This window comes from Oncorhynchus mykiss, chromosome 7 (assembly GCF_057628025.1).
Source record: "Oncorhynchus mykiss isolate SJ-2025 chromosome 7, ASM5762802v1, whole genome shotgun sequence".
Classification (NCBI taxonomy): domain Eukaryota; kingdom Metazoa; phylum Chordata; class Actinopteri; order Salmoniformes; family Salmonidae; genus Oncorhynchus; species Oncorhynchus mykiss.
The window spans coordinates 79,940,261-79,958,775 of record NC_143028.1 but is presented as its reverse complement, the minus strand read 5'-3'; the positions used below and the strand labels follow the sequence as shown (position 1 = coordinate 79,958,775).

The 18,515-nt window shown below is 48.0% G+C and overlaps 1 protein-coding gene across 3 annotated transcripts in view; it reads left to right on the top strand.

Moving 5' to 3' along the window:
- Window positions 1-18,515, top strand: part of LOC110511195 (arf-GAP with coiled-coil, ANK repeat and PH domain-containing protein 3) — a 164,215-nt gene that overhangs the window by 132,773 nt on the left and 12,927 nt on the right. For 2 of the 3 annotated variants that reach the window (XM_090242057.1, XM_090242058.1), the window contains 8 exons: window positions 2,663-2,889; window positions 4,011-4,080; window positions 4,250-4,344; window positions 4,997-5,214; window positions 5,619-5,715; window positions 8,169-8,269; window positions 12,748-12,971; window positions 13,888-13,997. In XM_090242057.1, the coding sequence (XP_090098183.1) occupies window positions 2,663-2,889; window positions 4,011-4,080; window positions 4,250-4,344; window positions 4,997-5,214; window positions 5,619-5,715; window positions 8,169-8,269; window positions 12,748-12,971; window positions 13,888-13,997 (1,142 nt within the window). Of the gene's footprint in view, window positions 1-2,662; window positions 2,890-4,010; window positions 4,081-4,249; window positions 4,345-4,996; window positions 5,215-5,618; window positions 5,716-8,168; window positions 8,270-12,744; window positions 12,972-13,887; window positions 13,998-18,515 lie in introns of all 3 variants that reach the window. The other variant, XM_090242056.1, reaches the window with a different exon arrangement.

The window sequence follows — 18,515 nt, the reverse complement described above, 5'->3', positions numbered from 1 at the left end:
ACCCTGACTCTAACCCTGCCCCAAATCCTAATATTAACCCTGACTAACCTCAACTCTTAATCCTAACCCTAACATTAACCCTGACTAACCTCAACTCTAATCCTAACATTAACCCTGACTAACCTCAACTCTAATCCTAACCCTAACATTAACCCTGATTTACCTCAACTCTAATCCTAACATTAACCCTGACTAACCTCAACTCTAATCCTAACCCTAACATTAACCCTGACTCTAACCTCAACTCTAATCCTAACCCTAACATTAAACCTGACTCTAACCTAAACTCTAATCCTAATCCTAACATTAACCCTGACTAACCTCAACTCTAATCCTAACCCTAACATTAAACCTGACTCTAACCTAAACTCTAATCCTAACCCTAACATTAACCCTGACTTACCTCAACTCTAATCCTAACCCCAACATTAACCCTGACTAACCTCAACTCTTAATCCTAACCCTAACATTAACCCTGACTCTAAAACCTAACCTCAACTCTAATCCTAACCCTAACATTAACCCTGACTTACCTCAACTCTAATCCTAACCCCAACATTAACCCTGACTAACCTCAACTCTTAATCCTAACCCTAACATTAACCCTGACTCTAAAACCTAACCTCAACTCTAATCCTAACCCTAACATTAACCCTGACTCTAACCTCAACTCTAATCCTAACCCTAACATTAACCCTGACTTTAACCTCAACTCTAACCCTAACATTAACCCTGACTCTAACCTCAACTCTAACCCTAACATTAACCCTGACTCTAACCTCAACTCTAATCCTAACATTAACCCTATCCTTAATATTAACACTAACCCTGACCCTAACATGAACCCTACAGAGAGAACGACTTTGAGGTACTAACCCTAACCGTAACATGAACCCTACAGAGAGAACTACATTGAGGTACTGACCCTAACATGAACCCTACAGAGAGAACGACATTGAGGTACTGACCCTAACATGAAACCTATAAAGAGAATGACATTGATTGTTCCAACTGACAGCCTTTAGCTGTGACCCACCCACCAGCTGGCCTAAAGCCTTTAGCTGGGACCCACCCACCAGCTGGCCTAAAGCCTTTAGCTGGGACCCACCCACCAGCTGGCCTAAAGCCTTTAGCTGGGACCCACCCACCAGCTGGCCTAAAGCCTTTAGCTGGGACCCACCTGCAGTATAACTAGCTGGCCTAAAGCCTTTAGCTTGGACCCACCTGCAGTATAACTAGCTGGCCTAAAGCCTTTAGCTTGGACCCACCTGCAGTATAACTAGCTGGCCTAAAGCCTTTAGCTTGGACCCACCTGCAGTATAACTAGCTGGCCTAAAGCCTTTAGCTTGGACCCACCTGCAGTATAACTATCTGGCCTAAAGCCTTTAGCTGGGACCCACCCACCAGCAGTATAACTAGCTGGCCTAAAGCCTTTAGCTGGGACCCACCCACCAGCAGTATAACTAGCTGGCCTAAAGCCTTTAGCTGGGACCCACCGGCAGTATAACTAGCTGGCCTAAAGCCTTTAGCTGGGACCCACCAGCAGTGTAACTTTCTGGCCTAAAGCCTTTAGCTGGGACCCACCAGCAGTATAACTAGCTGGCCTAAAGCCTTTAGCTGGGACCCACCAGCAGTATATCTAGCTGACCTAAAGCCTTTAGCTGGGACCCACCCACCAGCAGTATAACTAGCTGGCCTAAAGCCTTTAGCTGAGACCCACCCACCAGCAGTATAACTAGCTGGCCTAAAGCCTTTAGCTGGGACCCACCAGCAGTATAACTAGCTGACCTAAAGCCTTTAGCTGGGACCCACCAGCAGTATAACTAGCTGGCCTAAAGCCTTTAACTGGGACCTACCAGCAGTATAACTAGCTGGCCTAAAGCCTTTAGCTGGGACCCACCAGCAGTATAACTAGCTGGCCTAAAGCCTTTAGCTGGGACCCACCCACCAGCAGTATAACTAGCTGGCCTAACGCCTTTAGCTAGGGCCCACCCACCAGCAGTATAACTAGCTGGCCTAAAGCCTTTAGCTGGGACCCACCCACCAGCAGTATAACTAGCTGGCCTAAAGCCTATAGCTGGGACCCACCCACCAGCAGTATAACTAGCTGACCTAAAGCCTTTATCTGGGACCCACCCACCAGCTGTATAACTAGCTGGCCTAATGCCTTTAGCTGGGACCCACCCACCAGCAGTATAACTAGCTGGCCTAATGCCTTTAGCTGGGACCCACCCACCAGCAGTATAACTAGCTGGCCTAAAGCCTTTAGCTGGGACCCACCCACCAGCAGTATAACTAGCTGGCCTAAAGCCTTTAGCTGGGACCCACCAGCAGTATAACTAGCTGGCCTAAAGCCTTTAGCTGGGACCCACCAGCAGTATAACTAGCTGGCCTAAAGCCTTTAGCTGGGACCTACCAGCAGTATAACTAGCTGGCCTAAAGCCTTTAGCTGGGACCCACCAGCAGTATAACTAGCTGGCCTAAAGCCTTTAGCTTGGACCCACCCACCAGCAGTATAACTAGCTGGCCTAAAGCCTTTAGCTAACTAACTAACCATAACCACTGTTTGTTCTGTCTCTCTCTAGCGTCTGGACTGGACAGCCTCCCCGTTCTACCAGCAGTATAACTAACCATAACCACCGTTTGTTCTGTCTCTCTCTAGCGTCTGGACCGGACAGCCTCCCCCTCTACCAGCAGTATAGACTCAGCCAGCGAGCCCCGCGGGGAGAAATGGGGGAGAGGGGGTGAGGGCAGGGGGGAGAGCATCCTCCACCGGGTGCAGACCCTCCCGGGTAATGAGCTGTGTTGTGACTGTTCCCAGGCTGCACCATGCTGGGCCTCCATCAACCTGGGAGTCCTGCTCTGCATCGAGTGCTCTGGCATACACAGGTAAACTACACTACCCACAATGCTACAGGTAGGGAATCACTAGACCAGGGGTACTCAACTCTTACCCTACGAGATCCGGAGCCTGCTGATTCTCTGTTCTATCTGATAATGAATTGCACCCACCTGGTGTCCCAGGTCTAAATCAGTCCCCGATTAGAGGGGAATCACCCACCTGGTGTCCCAGGTCTAAATCAGTCTCCGATTAGAGGGGAACAATGTAAAAACACAGTGGAACTGGCTTCGAGGTCCAGAGTTGAGTTTGAGGGTGCTAGACTACAATACAGACAATGCTACAGTGAACTAGACTAAATTACAACACCCTAAGCACACGTCTATGCATTAAGTGCTCCGGCATACACAGGTAAACTACAGTACCCACAACGCCACAGGTAGGACTCTAAAAACAACACTGGAAACAATTCTCTGCATTAAGGACTTCACGGGACCCTAAATCACGGGTGAGCAATTTACAAAGACTGCACCTTGTTTTCTGACTTCAGGCAGCCGTCAACTTTTAACGGATTGACAGGTGTTTACCACACTTCTGTCAGTTCAGTCCTCACCTGTGACACCCCACCTGACAGAGAACAGTCAAACAGCAGCGAGAAACAGGAAGTAGAACAAGTGAAAGAACAGCCAAACAGCAGCGAGACAGGAAGTAGAATAGGTGAAAGAACAGCCAAACAGCAGTGAGAGACAGGAAGTAGAACAAGTGAAAGAACAGCCAAACAGCAGCAAGACAGGAAGTAGAATAGGTGAAAGAACAGCCAAACAGCAGTGAGAGACAGGAAGTAGAACAAGTGAAAGAACAGTCAAACAGCAGCGAGAGACAGGAAGTAGAACAAGTGAAAGAACAGCCAAACAGCAGCGAGAGACAGGAAGTAGAACAGGTGAAAGTGACAGACAGGAAGCAGACTGCAGACATCATCATCACGAGACCTAATCCCGATTTCTGTCACTTCAGACAGTCTGGGGATGACACCCTAATCTGTTTAAAACTTGTCCCTCCATATCTTCACAGATTACAGGCTACGCAACACACATACTCTACTCGGAGTTTAGGAAACGCCGCTGTATCTGACCTGTTGTCTCTCTCTCTCTCTGTGTTGTGTCTTCTACAGGAGTCTAGGGGTTCATTGCTCCAAGGTTCGTTCACTAACACTGGACTCCTGGGAACCAGAGCTACTCAAGGTGAGTTTCTCACTTCCTGCTCTGCATCATCTTCGTGATTAAAGATATGACGTAAATCCTTTCAAAGAAGCTTCTTGGGACTCCAAGATATATCTCTCTTCATGTTTCGGGGTTATGAAATTCCTCACCTAATCATTTCTTCTCTGCTATCTTTCCTCTTTGTCTCCAGTTGATGTGTGAGCTGGGTAACAATGTGATTAACCACATCTATGAGGGAGCCTGTGAGGAACTGGGAGTGAAGAAACCTGGACCTTCCAGTCCTAGGTGAGCACTGGTTAGCAAGTTTACCTATAGGCTAGGAGACTCCTAAACATGACATATATCGTCTTCCCTCATCTCCTATTGGCTAGGAGACTCCTAAACATGACATATATGGTCTTCCCTCATCTCCTATTGGCTAGGAGACTCCTAAACGTGACACATACGGTCTTCCCTCATCTTCTATTGGCTAGGAGACTCCTAAACATGACAGATACGGTCTTCCCTCGTCTCCTATTGGCTAGGAGACTCCTAAACATGACATATACGGTCTTCCCTCGTCTCCTATTGGCTAGGAGACTCCTAAACATGACATATACGGTCTTCCCTCGTCTCCTATTGGTTAGGAGACTCCTAAACATGACATATACGGTCTTCCCTCGTCTCCTATTGGCTAGGAGACTCCTAAACATGACATATACGGTCTTCCCTCGTCTCCTATTGGCTAGGAGACTCCTAAACATGACATATACGGTCTTCCCTCGTCTCCTATTGGCTAGGAGACTCCTAAACATGACATATACGGTCGTCCCTCGTCTCCTATTGGCTAGGAGACTCCTAAACATGACATATATGGTCTTCCCTCATCTCCTATTGGCTAGGAGACTCCTAAACATGACATATATGGTCTTCCCTCATCTCTCTCTCTCTCTCTTAGACAAGAGAAGGAGGCGTGGATCAAGGCTAAATATGTGGAGAGGCGTTTCCTGAAGAAGATGAGTGTCAGTGACTCATTGGTGGAAGGCGAGAGGAAGTCCCGCCCCTGGAGCGTGAAGAAGTGTCATCGCCACAACAGCTCCATGCGAGGAGCGCCCAAAACCCGCCGGAAATACCGACACGACCCCGGTTTGATTTCACCAAGAAACCTCTCCGCAGGTGACTAAACTCTCTCTCTCCTCTCCTCTCCTCTCCTGCAGTTCACTGAATGTTTAAGCCGTGGAAAGCTGTCCTGCATATGTCTTGAAGGACAATACAACTAGCAAAAATATCCATTTAGCTGTCGTGGAAGAGTCCTGAGGAAAGCATGTGATGCTGAACCGTTTGCTCTGTCCGGCTCCATCAGACAGGCAGCAGACTGCAGACGTCGTCACGAGACCCAATCCCAATTTCTGACACTTCAAACAGTCTGGGGATTTAAAACCAGTCCCTCCATATCTTCAAACCCTTGTACTTTATCACTTTAACATTTGTCAAATAAATAATGAGAGATCCTGTCTGGAAACCTTTTTGTAATATGAGGTGATATTAAGACTCTCTCTCTCTCTCCTGTATGTCCTCAGCTGCAGCAGCAGCGAAGCTCCGTCGTGACTCTCTGTTTTGTCCTGATGAGATGGACAATCTCTTCTCCTACTTCGACACTGGCAATGGAACCCGCAGTAAGTCTGACCCAGAGTTTCCCGTAGTAAGTCTGACCCAGAGTTTCCCGCAATAAGTCTGGCTCAGTTTCCCGCAGTAAGTCTGACCCAGAGTTTCTCGCAGTAAGTCTGACCCAGAGTTTCCCGTAGTAAGTGTGGCTCAGAGTTTCCCGCAGTAAGTCTGACCCAGAGTTTCCCGCAGTAAGTCTGGCTCAGAGTTTCCCGCAGTAAGTCTGTCCCAGTTTCCCGCAGTAAGCCTGGCCCAGAGTTTCCCGCAGTAAGCCTGGCCCAGAGTTTCCCGCAGTAAGCCTGGCCCAGAGTTTCCCGCAGTAAGTCTGGCCCAGAGTTTCCCGCAGTAAGTCTGGCCCAGAGTTTTCCCGCAGTAAGTTTGGCCCAGAGTTTTCCCGCAGTAAGTCTGGCCCAGAGTTTTCCCGCAGTAAGTCTGGCCCAGAGTTTTCCCGCAGTAAGTCTGGCCCAGAGTTTTCCCGCAGTAAGTCTGGCCCAGAGTTTCCCGCAGTAAGTCTGGCCCAGAGTTCCCCGCAGTAAGTCTGGCCCAGAGTTCCCCGCAGTAAGTCTGGCCCAGAGTTTCCCGCAGTAAGTCTGACCCAGAGTTTCCCGCAGTAAGTCTGGCCCAGAGTTTCCCGCAGTAAGTCTGGCCCAGAGTTTCCCGCAGTAAGTCTGGCCCAGAGTTTCCCGCAGTAAGTCTGGCCCAGAGTTTCCCGCAGTAAGTGTGGCTCAGAGTTTCCCGCAGTAAGTGTGGCTCAGAGTTTCCCGCAGTAAGTGTGGCTCAGAGTTTCCCGCAGTAAGTGTGGCTCAGAGTTTCCCGCAGTAAGTCTGAACTAGAGTTTCCCGCAATAAGTCTGTCCCAGAGTTTCCCGCAGTAAGTCTGTCCCAGAGTTTCCCGCAGTAAGTCTGTCCCAGAGTTTCCCGCAGTAACTCTGGCCCAGAGTTTCCCGCAGTAAGACTGACCCAGAGTTATCTATGTGTGGCTGTGGTCTGACACACACTCACCTGCCAACCAGAGAGAACAAACGGGATAATAGATGTTTTGGGACTGGAGATGAGGCTTTAGAAGTAACTGTTGGGGTGGAGATGAGGCTTTAGAAGGATCTGTTGGGGTGGAGATGAGGTTTTAGAAGGAACTGTTGGGGTGGAGATGAGGCTTTAGAAGGATCTGTTGGGGTGGAGATGAGGTTTTAGAAGGAACTGTTGGGGTGGAGATGAGGCTTTAGAAGGAACTGTTGGGGTGGAGATGAGGCTTTAGAAGGAACTGTTGGGGTGGAGATGAGGCTTTAGAAGGAACTGTTGGGGTGGAGATGAGGCTTGGTTCTATATGGGGGGATTGGGGTCAGCAGGGTAGATTGGGGTCAGCAGAGTAGATTGGGGTCAGAAGGGTAGATTGGGGTCAGAAGGGTGGATTGGGGTCAGTAGGGTAGATTGGGGTCAGTATGGTAGATTGGGTTCAGTAGGGTGGGTTGGGGTCAGCAGGGTAGATTGGGGTCAGTAGGGTGGATTGGGGTCAGTAGGGTAGATTGGGGTCAGTAGGGTAGATTGGGGTCAGTAGGGTAGATTGGGGTCAGAAGGGTAGATTGGGGTCAGAAGGGGTTTATTTTAGGGATTGAGAGGCTGCCAGAGGATGGTTAGGAGGACTGTTTAGGGGGGTTAGGGTTCGGAGGAGTGTTTAGGGGGGTTAGGGTTAGGAGTGTTTAGGGGGGGTTAGGGTTAGGAGGAGTGTTTAGGGGGGGTTAGGGTTAGGAGGAGTGTTTAGGGATGGTTAGGGTTAGGAGGAGTGTTTAGGGGGGGTTAGGGTTAGGGTTAGGAGGAGTGTTTAGGGGGGGGTTAGGGTTAGGGTTAGGAGGAGTGTTTAGGGGGGTTAGGGTTAGGAGTGTTTAGGGGGGGTTAGGGTTAGGAGGAGTGTTTAGGGGGGGTTAGGGTTAGGAGGAGTGTTTAGGGAGTTAGGGTTAGGAGGAGTGTTTAGGGGGGGTAGGGTTAGGAGGAGTGTTTAGGGGGCTTAGGGTTAGATGGGGGGGTTAGGGTTAGGAGTGTTTAAGGGGGGTTAGGGTTAGGAGGAGTGTTTAGGGGGCGTTAGGGTTAGGAGAAGTGTTTAGAGGGGGTTAGGGTTAGGAGGAGTGTTTAGGGGGGGTTAGGAGGAGTGTTTAGGGGGGTTAGGGTTAGGAGGAGTGTTTAGGGGGGTTGGGGTTAGGAGGAGTGTTTAGGGGGGGTTAGGAGGAGTGTTTAGGGGTGGTTAGGAGGAGTGTTTAGGGGGGTTGGGGTTAGGAGGAGTGTTTAGGGGGGGTTAGGAGGAGTGTTTAGGGGGGGTTAGGAGGAGTGTTTAGGGGGGGTTAGGAGGAGTGTTTAGGGGGGGTGTACCTAGCTGGTGAGGAGACCGGGTTTGGGGCTATAAGGAGGTCTTGTTGTGGAGCTTCAGGGGAGGAGGTGTGGTGACTAACGTGTCCATGGCTTGGCGCTGGTTGGCCCTGCAGGTCTGAGCAGCGACAGTGGGCTGGGAGGCAGTACAGACGGGAGCACAGACATCCTGGTGTTTGGCTCAGTGGTCGACAGTGTCACCGAGGAGGGTAAGTCACTTGAATTTACTGACTGTGATCTGTGGTTGTCAAACCTAGCTATCTGAAGATGAATGTACTGACTATGACTGGTCCACCTAGCTATCTGAAGATGAATGTACTGACTATGACTGGTCAAATCAAATCAAATCAAATTTTATTTGTCACATACACACATGGTTAGCATATGTTAATGCGAGTGTAGCGAAATGCTTGTGCTTCTAGTTCCGAAAATGCAGTAATAACAAGTAATCTAACTAACAATTCCAAAACTACTGTCTTGTACACAGTGTAAGGGGATAAAGAATATGTACATAAGGATATACAGTGCCTTGCGAAAGTATTCGGCCACCTTGAACTTTGCAACCTTTTGCCACATTTCAGGCTTCAAACATAAAGATATAAAACTGTATTTTTTTGTGAAGAATCAACAACAAGTGGGACACAATCATGAAGTGGAATGACATTTATTGGATATTTCAAACTTTTTTAACAAATCAAAAACTGAACAATTGGGCGTGCAAAATTATTCAGCCCCTTTACTTTCAGTGCAGCAAACTCTCTCCAGAAGTTCAGTGAGGATCTCTGAATGATCCAATGTTGACCTAAATGACTAATGAGGATAAATACAATCCACCTGTGTGTAATCAAGTCTCCGTATAAATGCACCTGCACTGTGATAGTCTCAGAGGTCCGTTAAAAGCGCAGAGAGCATCATGAAGAACAAGGCAGGTCCGACACACCAGGCAGGTCCGAGATACTGTTGTGAAGAAGATTAAAGCCGGATTTGGATACAAAAGGATTTCCCAAGCTTTAAACATCCCAAGGAGCACTGTGCAAGCGATAATATTGAAATGGAAGGAGTATCAGACCACTGCAAATCTACCAAGACCTGGCCGTCCCTCTAAACTTTCAGCTCATACAAGAGGAAGACAGATCAGAGATGCAGCCAAGAGGCCCATGATCACTCTGGATGAACTACAGAGATCTACAGCTGAGCTGTCCATAGGACAACAATCAGTCGTATATTGCACAAATCTGGCCTTTATGGAAGAGTGGCAAGAAGAAAGCCATTTCTTAAAGATATCCATAAAAAGTGTCGTTTAAAGTTTGCCACAAGCCACCTGGGTGACACACCAAACATGTGGAAGAAGGTGCTCTGGTCAGATGAAACCAAAATTGAACTTTTTGACAACAATGCAAAACGTTATGTTTGGCGTAAAAGCAACACAGCTGAACACACCATCCCCACTGTCAAACATGGTGGTGGCAGCATCATGGTTTGGGCCTGCTTTTCTTCACCAGGGACAGGGAAGATGGTTAAAATTGATGGGAAGATGGATGGAGCCAAATACAGGACCATTCTGGAAGAAAACCTGATGGAGTCTGCAAAAGACCTGAGACTGGGACAGAGATTTGTCTTCCAACAAGACAATGATCCAAAACATAAAGCAAAATCTACAATGGAATGGTTAAAAAATAAACATATCCAGGTGTTAGAATGGCCAAGTCAAAGTCCAGACCTGAATCCAATCGAGAATCTGTGGAAAGAACTGAAAACTGCTGTTCAGAAATGCTCTCCATCCAACCTCACTGAGCTCGAGCTGTTTTGCAAGGTGGAATGGGAAAAAATGTCAGTCTCTCGATGTGCAAAACTGATAGAGACATACCCCAAGCGACTTACAGCTGTAATCGCAGAAAAAGGTGGCGCTACAAAGTATTAACTTAAGGGGGCTGAATAATTTTGCACGCCCAATTTTTCAGTTTTTGATTTGTTAAAAAAGTTTGAAATATCCAATAAATGTCGTTCCACTTCATGATTGTGTCCCACTTGTTGTTGATTCTTCACAAAAAAATACAGTTTTATATTTTTATGTTTGAAGCCTGAAATGTGGCAAAAGGTCGCAAAGTTCAAGGGGGCCGAATACTTTCGCAAGGCACTGTATGAATGAGTGATGGTACAGAGCAGCATAGGCAAGATACAGTAGATGGTATCGGGTACAGTATGTACAAATGAGATGAGTATGTAAACAAAGTGGCATAGTATAGTATAAAGTGGCTAGTGATACATGTATTACATAAGGATACCGTCGATGATATAGAGTACAGTATATACGTATGCATATGAGATGAATAATGTAGGGTAAGTAACATTTATATAAGGTAGCATTGTTTAAAGTGGCTAGTGATATATTTACATAATTTCCCATCAATTCCCATTATTAAAGTGGCTGGAGTTGAGTCAGTGTCAGTGTGTTGACAGCAGCCACTCAGTGTTAGTGGTGGCTGTTTAACAGTCTGATGGCCTTGAGATAGAAGCTGTTTTTCAGTCTCTCGGTCCCAGCTTTGATGCACCTGTACTGACCTCGCCTTCTGGATGATAGCGGGGTGAACAGGCAGTGGCTCAGGTGGTTGATGTCCTTGATGATCTTTATGGCCTTCCTGTGACATCGGGTGGTGTAGGTGTCCTGGAGGGCAGGTAGTTTGCCCCCGGTGATGCGTTGTGCAGACCTCACTACCCTCTGGAGAGCCTTACGGTTGAGGGCGGTGCAGTTGCCATACCAGGCGGTGATACAGCCCGCCAGGATGCTCTCGATTGTGCATCTGTAGAAGTTTGTGAGTGCTTTTGGTGACAAGCCGAATTTCTTCAGCCTCCTGAGGTTGAAGAGGCGCTGCTGCGCCTTCTTCACGATGCTGTCTGTGTGAGTGGACCAATTCAGTTTGTCTGTGATGTGTATGCCGAGGAACTTAAAACTTGCTACCCTCTCCACTACTGTTCCATCGATGTGGATAGGGGGGTGTTCCCTCTGCTGTTTCCTGAAGTCCACAATCATCTCCTTAGTTTTGTTGACGTTGAGTGTGAGGTTATTTTCCTGACACCACACTCCGAGGGCCCTCACCTCCTCCCTGTAGGCCGTCTCATCGTTGTTGGTAATCAAGCCTACCACTGTTGTGTCGTCCGCAAACTTGATGATTGAGTTGGAGGCGTGCGTGGCCACGCAGTCGTGGGTGAACAGGGAGTACAGGAGAGGGCTCAGAACGCACCCTTGTGGGGCCCCAGTGTTGAGGATCAGCGGGGAGGAGATGTTGTTGCCTACCCTCACCACCTGGGGGCGGCCCGTCAGGAAGTCCAGTACCCAGTTGCACAGGGCGGGGTCGAGACCCAGGGTCTCGAGCTTGATGACGAGCTTGGAGGGTACTATGGTGTTGAATGCCGAGCTGTAGTCGATGAACAGCATTCTCACATAGGTATTCCTCTTGTCCAGATGGGTTAGGGCAGTGTGCAGTGTGGTTGAGATTGCATCGTCTGTGGACCTATTTGGGCGGTAAGCAAATTGGAGTGGGTCTAGAGTGTCAGGTAGGGTGGAGGTGATATGGTCCTTGACTAGTCTCTCAAAGCACTTCATGATGACGGATGTGAGTGCTACGGGGCGGTAGTCATTTAGCTCATTTACCTTAGCTTTCTTGGGAACAGGAACAATGGTGGCCCTCTTGAAGCATGTGGGAACAGCAGACTGGTATAGGGATTGATTGAATATGTCCGTAAACACACCGGCCAGCTGGTCCTCCTAGCTATCTGAAGATGAATGTACTGACTATGACTGGTCCACCTAGCTATCTGAAGATGAATGTACTGACTATGACTGGTCCTCCTAGCTATCTGAAGATGAATGTACTGACTATGACTGTGATATGTGGTTGTCCCACCTAGCTATCTGTAGATGAATGTACTGACTATGACTGGTCCACCTAGCTATCTGAAGATGAATGTACTGACTATGACTGGTCCTCCTAGCTATCTGAAGATGAATGTACTGACTATGACTGTGATATGTGGTTGTCCCACCTAGCTATCTGTAGATGAATGTACTGACTATGACTGGTCCACCTAGCTATCTGAAGATGAATGTACTGACTATGACTGGTCCTCCTAGCTATCTGAAGATGAATGTACTGACTATGACTGTGATATGTGGTTGTCCCAACTAGCTATCTGTAGATGAATGTACTGACTATGACTGGTCCTCCTAGCTATCTGTAGATGAATGTACTGACTATGACTGTGATATGTGGTTGTCCCTCCTAGCTATCTGTAGATGAATGTACTGACTATGACTGGTCCACCTAGCTATCTGAAGGTGAATGTACTGACTATGACTGGTCCACCTAGCTATCTGAAGGTGAATGTACTGACTATGACTGGTCCTCCTAGTTATCTGTAGATGAATGTACTGACTATGACTGGTCCACCTAGTTTTCTAAACGCACGAATTGTAAGTCGCTCTGGACAAGAGCGTCTGCTAAATGGCTAACATGTAAAATTGTGTGTGCACGTCAGAATTTACAGACTGTGTGCTTTCAAAGGTTCATCGCTAGTCGTATTTTAGGACTTTGTCAAACTGTAGTAGCCAGACTAACCCTCCTCTCCCTCATTCTCCACCCCCCCCCCACACTCTCTCCTTCTCCCTCCCTCCCCCTCGCCCCAGTAGAGTGTGAGGGTGAGTCAGAAGAGGAGGAGTCTAGCGGGGAGGTGGAGATAGAGCAGGAGGCGGGATCAGACCCTGAGGAGCCCCTCCCCCCGGGGGCGTTGCTCAACCGGTCGTCACGGCTACACAACCTGCCACTCATGGCCGAGGCGCTGGCGCACGGGGCAGACGTCCACTCTGCCAGCGATGAGGAGGGAAAGACCCCGCTCATACAGGCCGTGACAGGGGTAAGATACACACTATAGATACACACACTATACAGGCCGGGACAGGGGTAAGATACACGCTATAGACGCTATAGGCAGACACTATATACACGGTATAGGCAGGGTTGGACAGAGTGCAGACACACACTATACAGGCCACAGGCAGCTGGTGGCACCTTATTTAGGGAGGACAGGTTTATAGTAATGGCTGGAACAGAATAAACGGAATGGTATCAAATACACGGTTTCCATGGTTTTATTCCAGATGTTATTATGAGTCGTTCTCGCCTCAGCAGCCTGCCTTGATACATATGACACTGTGGTCTGATACAACACTGTGTTCTGATAGGACACTGTGTTCTGATAGGACACTGTGGTCTGATACGACACTGTGGTCCGATACGACACTGTGGTCCGATACGACACTGTGGTCTGATACGACACTGTGGTCTCTCTCTCTCTCGCTCTTCCCTCCCCATCACTCTCCTCCCCCACCACTCTCTCTCTCCCTCTTCCCTCCCCCACCACTCTCCTCCCCCACCACTCTCTCTCTCCCTCTTCCCTCCCCCATCACTCTCCTCCCCCCCACCACTCTCTCTCTCCCTCTTCCCTCCCCATCACTCTCCTCCCCCCATCACTCTCTCTCTCCCTCTTCCCTCCCCAACACTCTCCTCCCCCCACCACGCTCTCTCTCTCTCTCTCCCTCTTCCCTCCCCCCACCACTCTCTCTCCCTCTTCCCTCCCCATCACTCTCCTCCCCCCACCACCACTCTCTCTCTCCCTCTTCCCTCCCCCACCACTCTCTCTCTCCCTCTTCCCTCCCCCATCACTCTCCTCCCCCCACCACTCTCTCTCCCTCTTCCCTCCCCATCACTCTCCTCCCCCCACCACCACTCTCTCTCTCCCTCTTCCCCTCATTCTCTCTCCTCTTTGTCAGGGCTCTCTGACAGCGTGTGAGTTCCTGCTGCAGAATGGGGCTGATGTGAACCAGAGGGACATGGGGGGGAGAGGACCCCTCCACCACGCTACCTACCTGGGACATACAGGGTGAGAGACATTCATTACCCCTCCACCACACTACCTACCTGGGACATACAGGGTGAGAGACATTCATTACCCCTCCACCACGCTACCTACCTGGGACATACAGGGTGAGAGACATTCATTACCCCTCCACCACGCTACCTACCTGGGACATACAGGGTGAGAGACATTCATTACCCCTCCACCACGCTACCTACCTGGGACATACAGGGTGAGAGACATTCATTACCCCTCCACCACACTACCTACCTGGGACATACAGGGTGAGAGACATTCATTACCCCTCCACCACACTACCTACCTGGGACATACAGGGTGAGAGACATTCATTACCCCTCCACCACACTACCTACCTGGGACATACAGGGTGAGAGACATTCATTACCCCTCCACCACACTACCTCCTTGGGACATACAGGGTGAGAGACATTCATTACCCCTCCACCACACTACCTACCTGGGACATACAGGGTGAGAAACATTCATTACCCCTCCACCACACTACCTCCTTGGGACATACAGGGTGAGAGACATTCATTACCCCTCCACCACACTACCTCCTTGGGACATACAGGGTGAGAGACATTCATTACTCCTCCACCACACTACCTACCTGGGACATACAGGGTGAGAGACATTCATTACCCCTCCACCACACTACCTCCTTGGGACATACAGGGTGAGAGACATTCATTACCCCTCCACCACACTACCTCCTTGGGACATACAGGGTGAGAGACATTCATTACCCCTCCACCACACTACCTCCTTGGGACATACAGGGTGAGAGACATTCATTACCCCTCCACCACACTACCTCCTTGGGACATACAGGGTGAGAGACATTCATTACTCCTCCACCACACTACCTACCTGGGACATACAGGGTGAGAGACATTCATTACCCCTCCACCACACTACCTCCTTGGGACATACAGGGTGAGAGACATTCATTACCCCTCCACCACACTACCTACCTGGGACATACAGGGTGAGAGACATTCATTACCCCTCCACCACACTACCTCCTTGGGACATACAGGGTGAGAGACATTCATTACCCCTCCACCACACTACCTCCTTGGGACATACAGGGTGAGAGACATTCATTACTCCTCCACCACACTACCTACCTGGGACATACAGGGTGAGAGACATTCATTACCCCTCCACCACACTACCTCCTTGGGACATACAGGGTGAGAGACATTCATTAATGTATTCATCCCTAACCCCTATACCACTCTACCTACTTATTTTTTTTTCAAATCAAATTTTATTTGTAACCTGCTTTGTAAACAACAGTGAAATTCTTACTTACGGGTCGGGTCGTTCCCAACAATGCAGAGAGAAAGAAAATAGAGAATAATCATTTTAAAATAATAACGACAAGGAATTAATCCACAAAGAGTAACAATAATTTACCAGGCTATATACACGGGGTACCAGACTATATACACGGGGTACCAGGCTATATACACGGGGTACCAGGCTATATACACGGGGGTACCAGGCTATATACACGGGGGTACCAGGCTATATACACGGGGGTACCAGGCTATATACACGGGGTACCAGGCTATATACACAGGGGTACCAGGCTATATACACGGGGTACCAGGCTATATACACGGGGTACCAGGCTATATACACGGGGGTACCAGGCTATATACACGGGGGTACCAGGCTATATACACGGGGTACCAGGCTATATACACGGGGTACCAGGCTATATACACGGGGGTACCAGGCTATATACACGGGGGTACCAGGCTATATACACGGGGGTACCAGGCTATATACACGGGGTACCAGTACGGAGTTGATGTGCTGCGGAACAAGGTCATTGAGGTAGACGTGTACATATATCTAGTGGGAAAGTGACTCGGCAACAGGATAGATAATAAGCAGTAACAGCAACGCGTGTGATGAGTCCAAATAGTTTGTGCAAAGGGGGTTCAATGCAGATAGTCGGGGTAGCTATTTGGTTAACTATTTAGCAGTCTTGTGGCTTGGGGGTAGAACCTGTTCAGGGTCCTTTTGGTTCCAGACTTGGTGCATCTGTCCCGGATTAGTGTCCCGCTCCCTGAAAGTGGCAGCTCTAGCCTGTTTCTCAGTGCAGATGTTGCCTGTAATCCATGGCTTCTGGTTGGGATATGTACGTACGGTCACTGTGGGAACAACGTCGTCGATTCACTTATTAATGAAGCCGGTGACTGATGTGGTAAACTCCTCAATGTTATCGAATGAATCCCAGAACATATTTCAGTCTGTGCTAGTGAAACATTCCTGTAGATTAGCATGGGATAAAAAGGAGACATTCCTGTAGATTAGCATGGGATAAAAATGAAACATTCCTGTAGATTAGCATGGGATAAGAAGGAAACATTCCTGTAGATTAGCATGGGATAAGAATGAAACATTCCTGTAGATTAGCATGGGATAAAAAGGAAACATTCCTGTAGATTAGCATGGGATAAAAAGGAAACATTCCTGTAGATTAGCATGGGATAAAAAGGAGGCATTCCTGTAGATTAGCATGGGGTAAAAAGGAGACATTCCTGTAGATTAGCATGGGGTAAAAAGGAGACATTCCTGTAGATTAGCATGGGATAAGAAGGAAACATTCCTGTAGATTAGCATGGGGTAAAAAAGGAAACATTCCTGTAGATTAGCATGGGATAAAAAATGAAACATTCCTGTAGATTAGCATGGGATAAAAAATGAAACATTCCTGTAGATTAGCATGGGGCAAGAAGGAAACATTCCTGTAGATTAGCATGGGGCAAGAAGGAAACATTCCTGTAGATTAGCATGGGGTAAAAATGAGACATTCCTGTAGATTAGCATGGGGTAAAAAAGGAGACATTCCTGTAGATTAGCATGGGGTAAAAAGGAGACATTCCTATAGATTAGCATGGGGTAAAAAAGGAGACATTCCTGTAGATTAGCATGGGATAAAAAGGAGACATTCCTGTAGATTAGCATGGGGTAAAAAAGGAGACATTCCTGTAGATTAGCATGGGATAAAAAATGAAACATTCCTGTAGATTAGCATGGGGTAAAAAAGGAGACATTCCTGTAGATTAGCATGGGGTAAAAAAGGAGACATTCCTGTAGATTAGCATGGGGTAAAAAAGGAGACATTCCTGTAGATTAGCATGGGGTAAAAAAGGAGACATTCCTGTAGATTAGCATGGGGTAAAAAAGGAGACATTCCTGTAGATTAGCATGGGGTAAAAAAGGAGACATTCCTGTAGATTAGCATGGGGCAAGAAGGAGACATTCCTGTAGATTAGCATGGGATAAAAATGAGACATTCCTGTAGATTAGCATGGGGTAAAAAAGGAGACATTCCTGTAGATTAGCATGGGGTAAAAAAAAAATGGGGGTACAACAGATTTCAGCTTTAATGCGTTAAAATCACCAACCACGAGAAGCACCTCCTCTGAATGAGCATTTTCTTGTTTGCTTATGGTCCCATTGAGTGCGGTCCCATACAGCTCGTTGAGTGCGGTCCCATACAGCTCGTTGAGTGCGGTCCCATACAGCTCGTTGAGTGCGGTCCCATACAGCTCGTTGAGTGCGGTCCCATACAGCTCGTTGAGTGCGGTCTTAGTGCCAGCATCAGTTTGTGGCGGTAAATGGACAGCTAGGAAAAATAGAGATGAAAGAAAACCTCTTGGTAAATAGTGTGGTCTGCAGCTTATCAGTATCAGTATTCTAACTTGGGCAAGCAAAAAGGTCAAAACGTCCTGATCATTTGAAATCGTGCACCTGGGACAGAGGGTAAGAGATTCATTCATTCATCCCTAACCCTTACACCACACTACCTACCTGGGACACAGGGTAAGCGATTCATTCATTCATCCCTAACCCTTACACCACACTACCTACCTGGGACACAGGGTAAGATATTCATTCATTCTTCCCTAACCCTTACATCACACTACCTACCTGGGACACAGGGTAAGAGATTCATTCATTCATCCCTAACCCTTACACCACACTACCTACCTGGGACAGAGGGTAAGAGATTCATTCATTCTTCCCTAACCCTTACACCACACTACCTACCTGGGACACAGGGTAAGAGATTCATTCATTCATCCCTAACCCTTACACCACACTACCTACCTGGGACACAGGGTAAGAGATTCATTCATTCATCCCTAACCCTTACACCACACTACCTACCTGGGACACAGGGTAAGACATTCATTCATTCATCCCTAACCCTTACACCACACTACCTACCTGGGACACAGGGTAAGAGATTCATTCATTCTTCCCTAACCCTTACACCACACTACCTACCTGGGACATACAGGGTAAGAGATTAATTAATTCATCCCTAACCCTTACACCACACTACCTACCAGGGACACAGGGTAAGAGATTCATTCATTCATCCCTAACCCTTACACCACACTACCTACCTGGGACACAGGGTAAGAGATTCATTCATTCATCCCTAACCCTTACATCACACTACCTACCTGGGACAGAGGGTAAGAGACA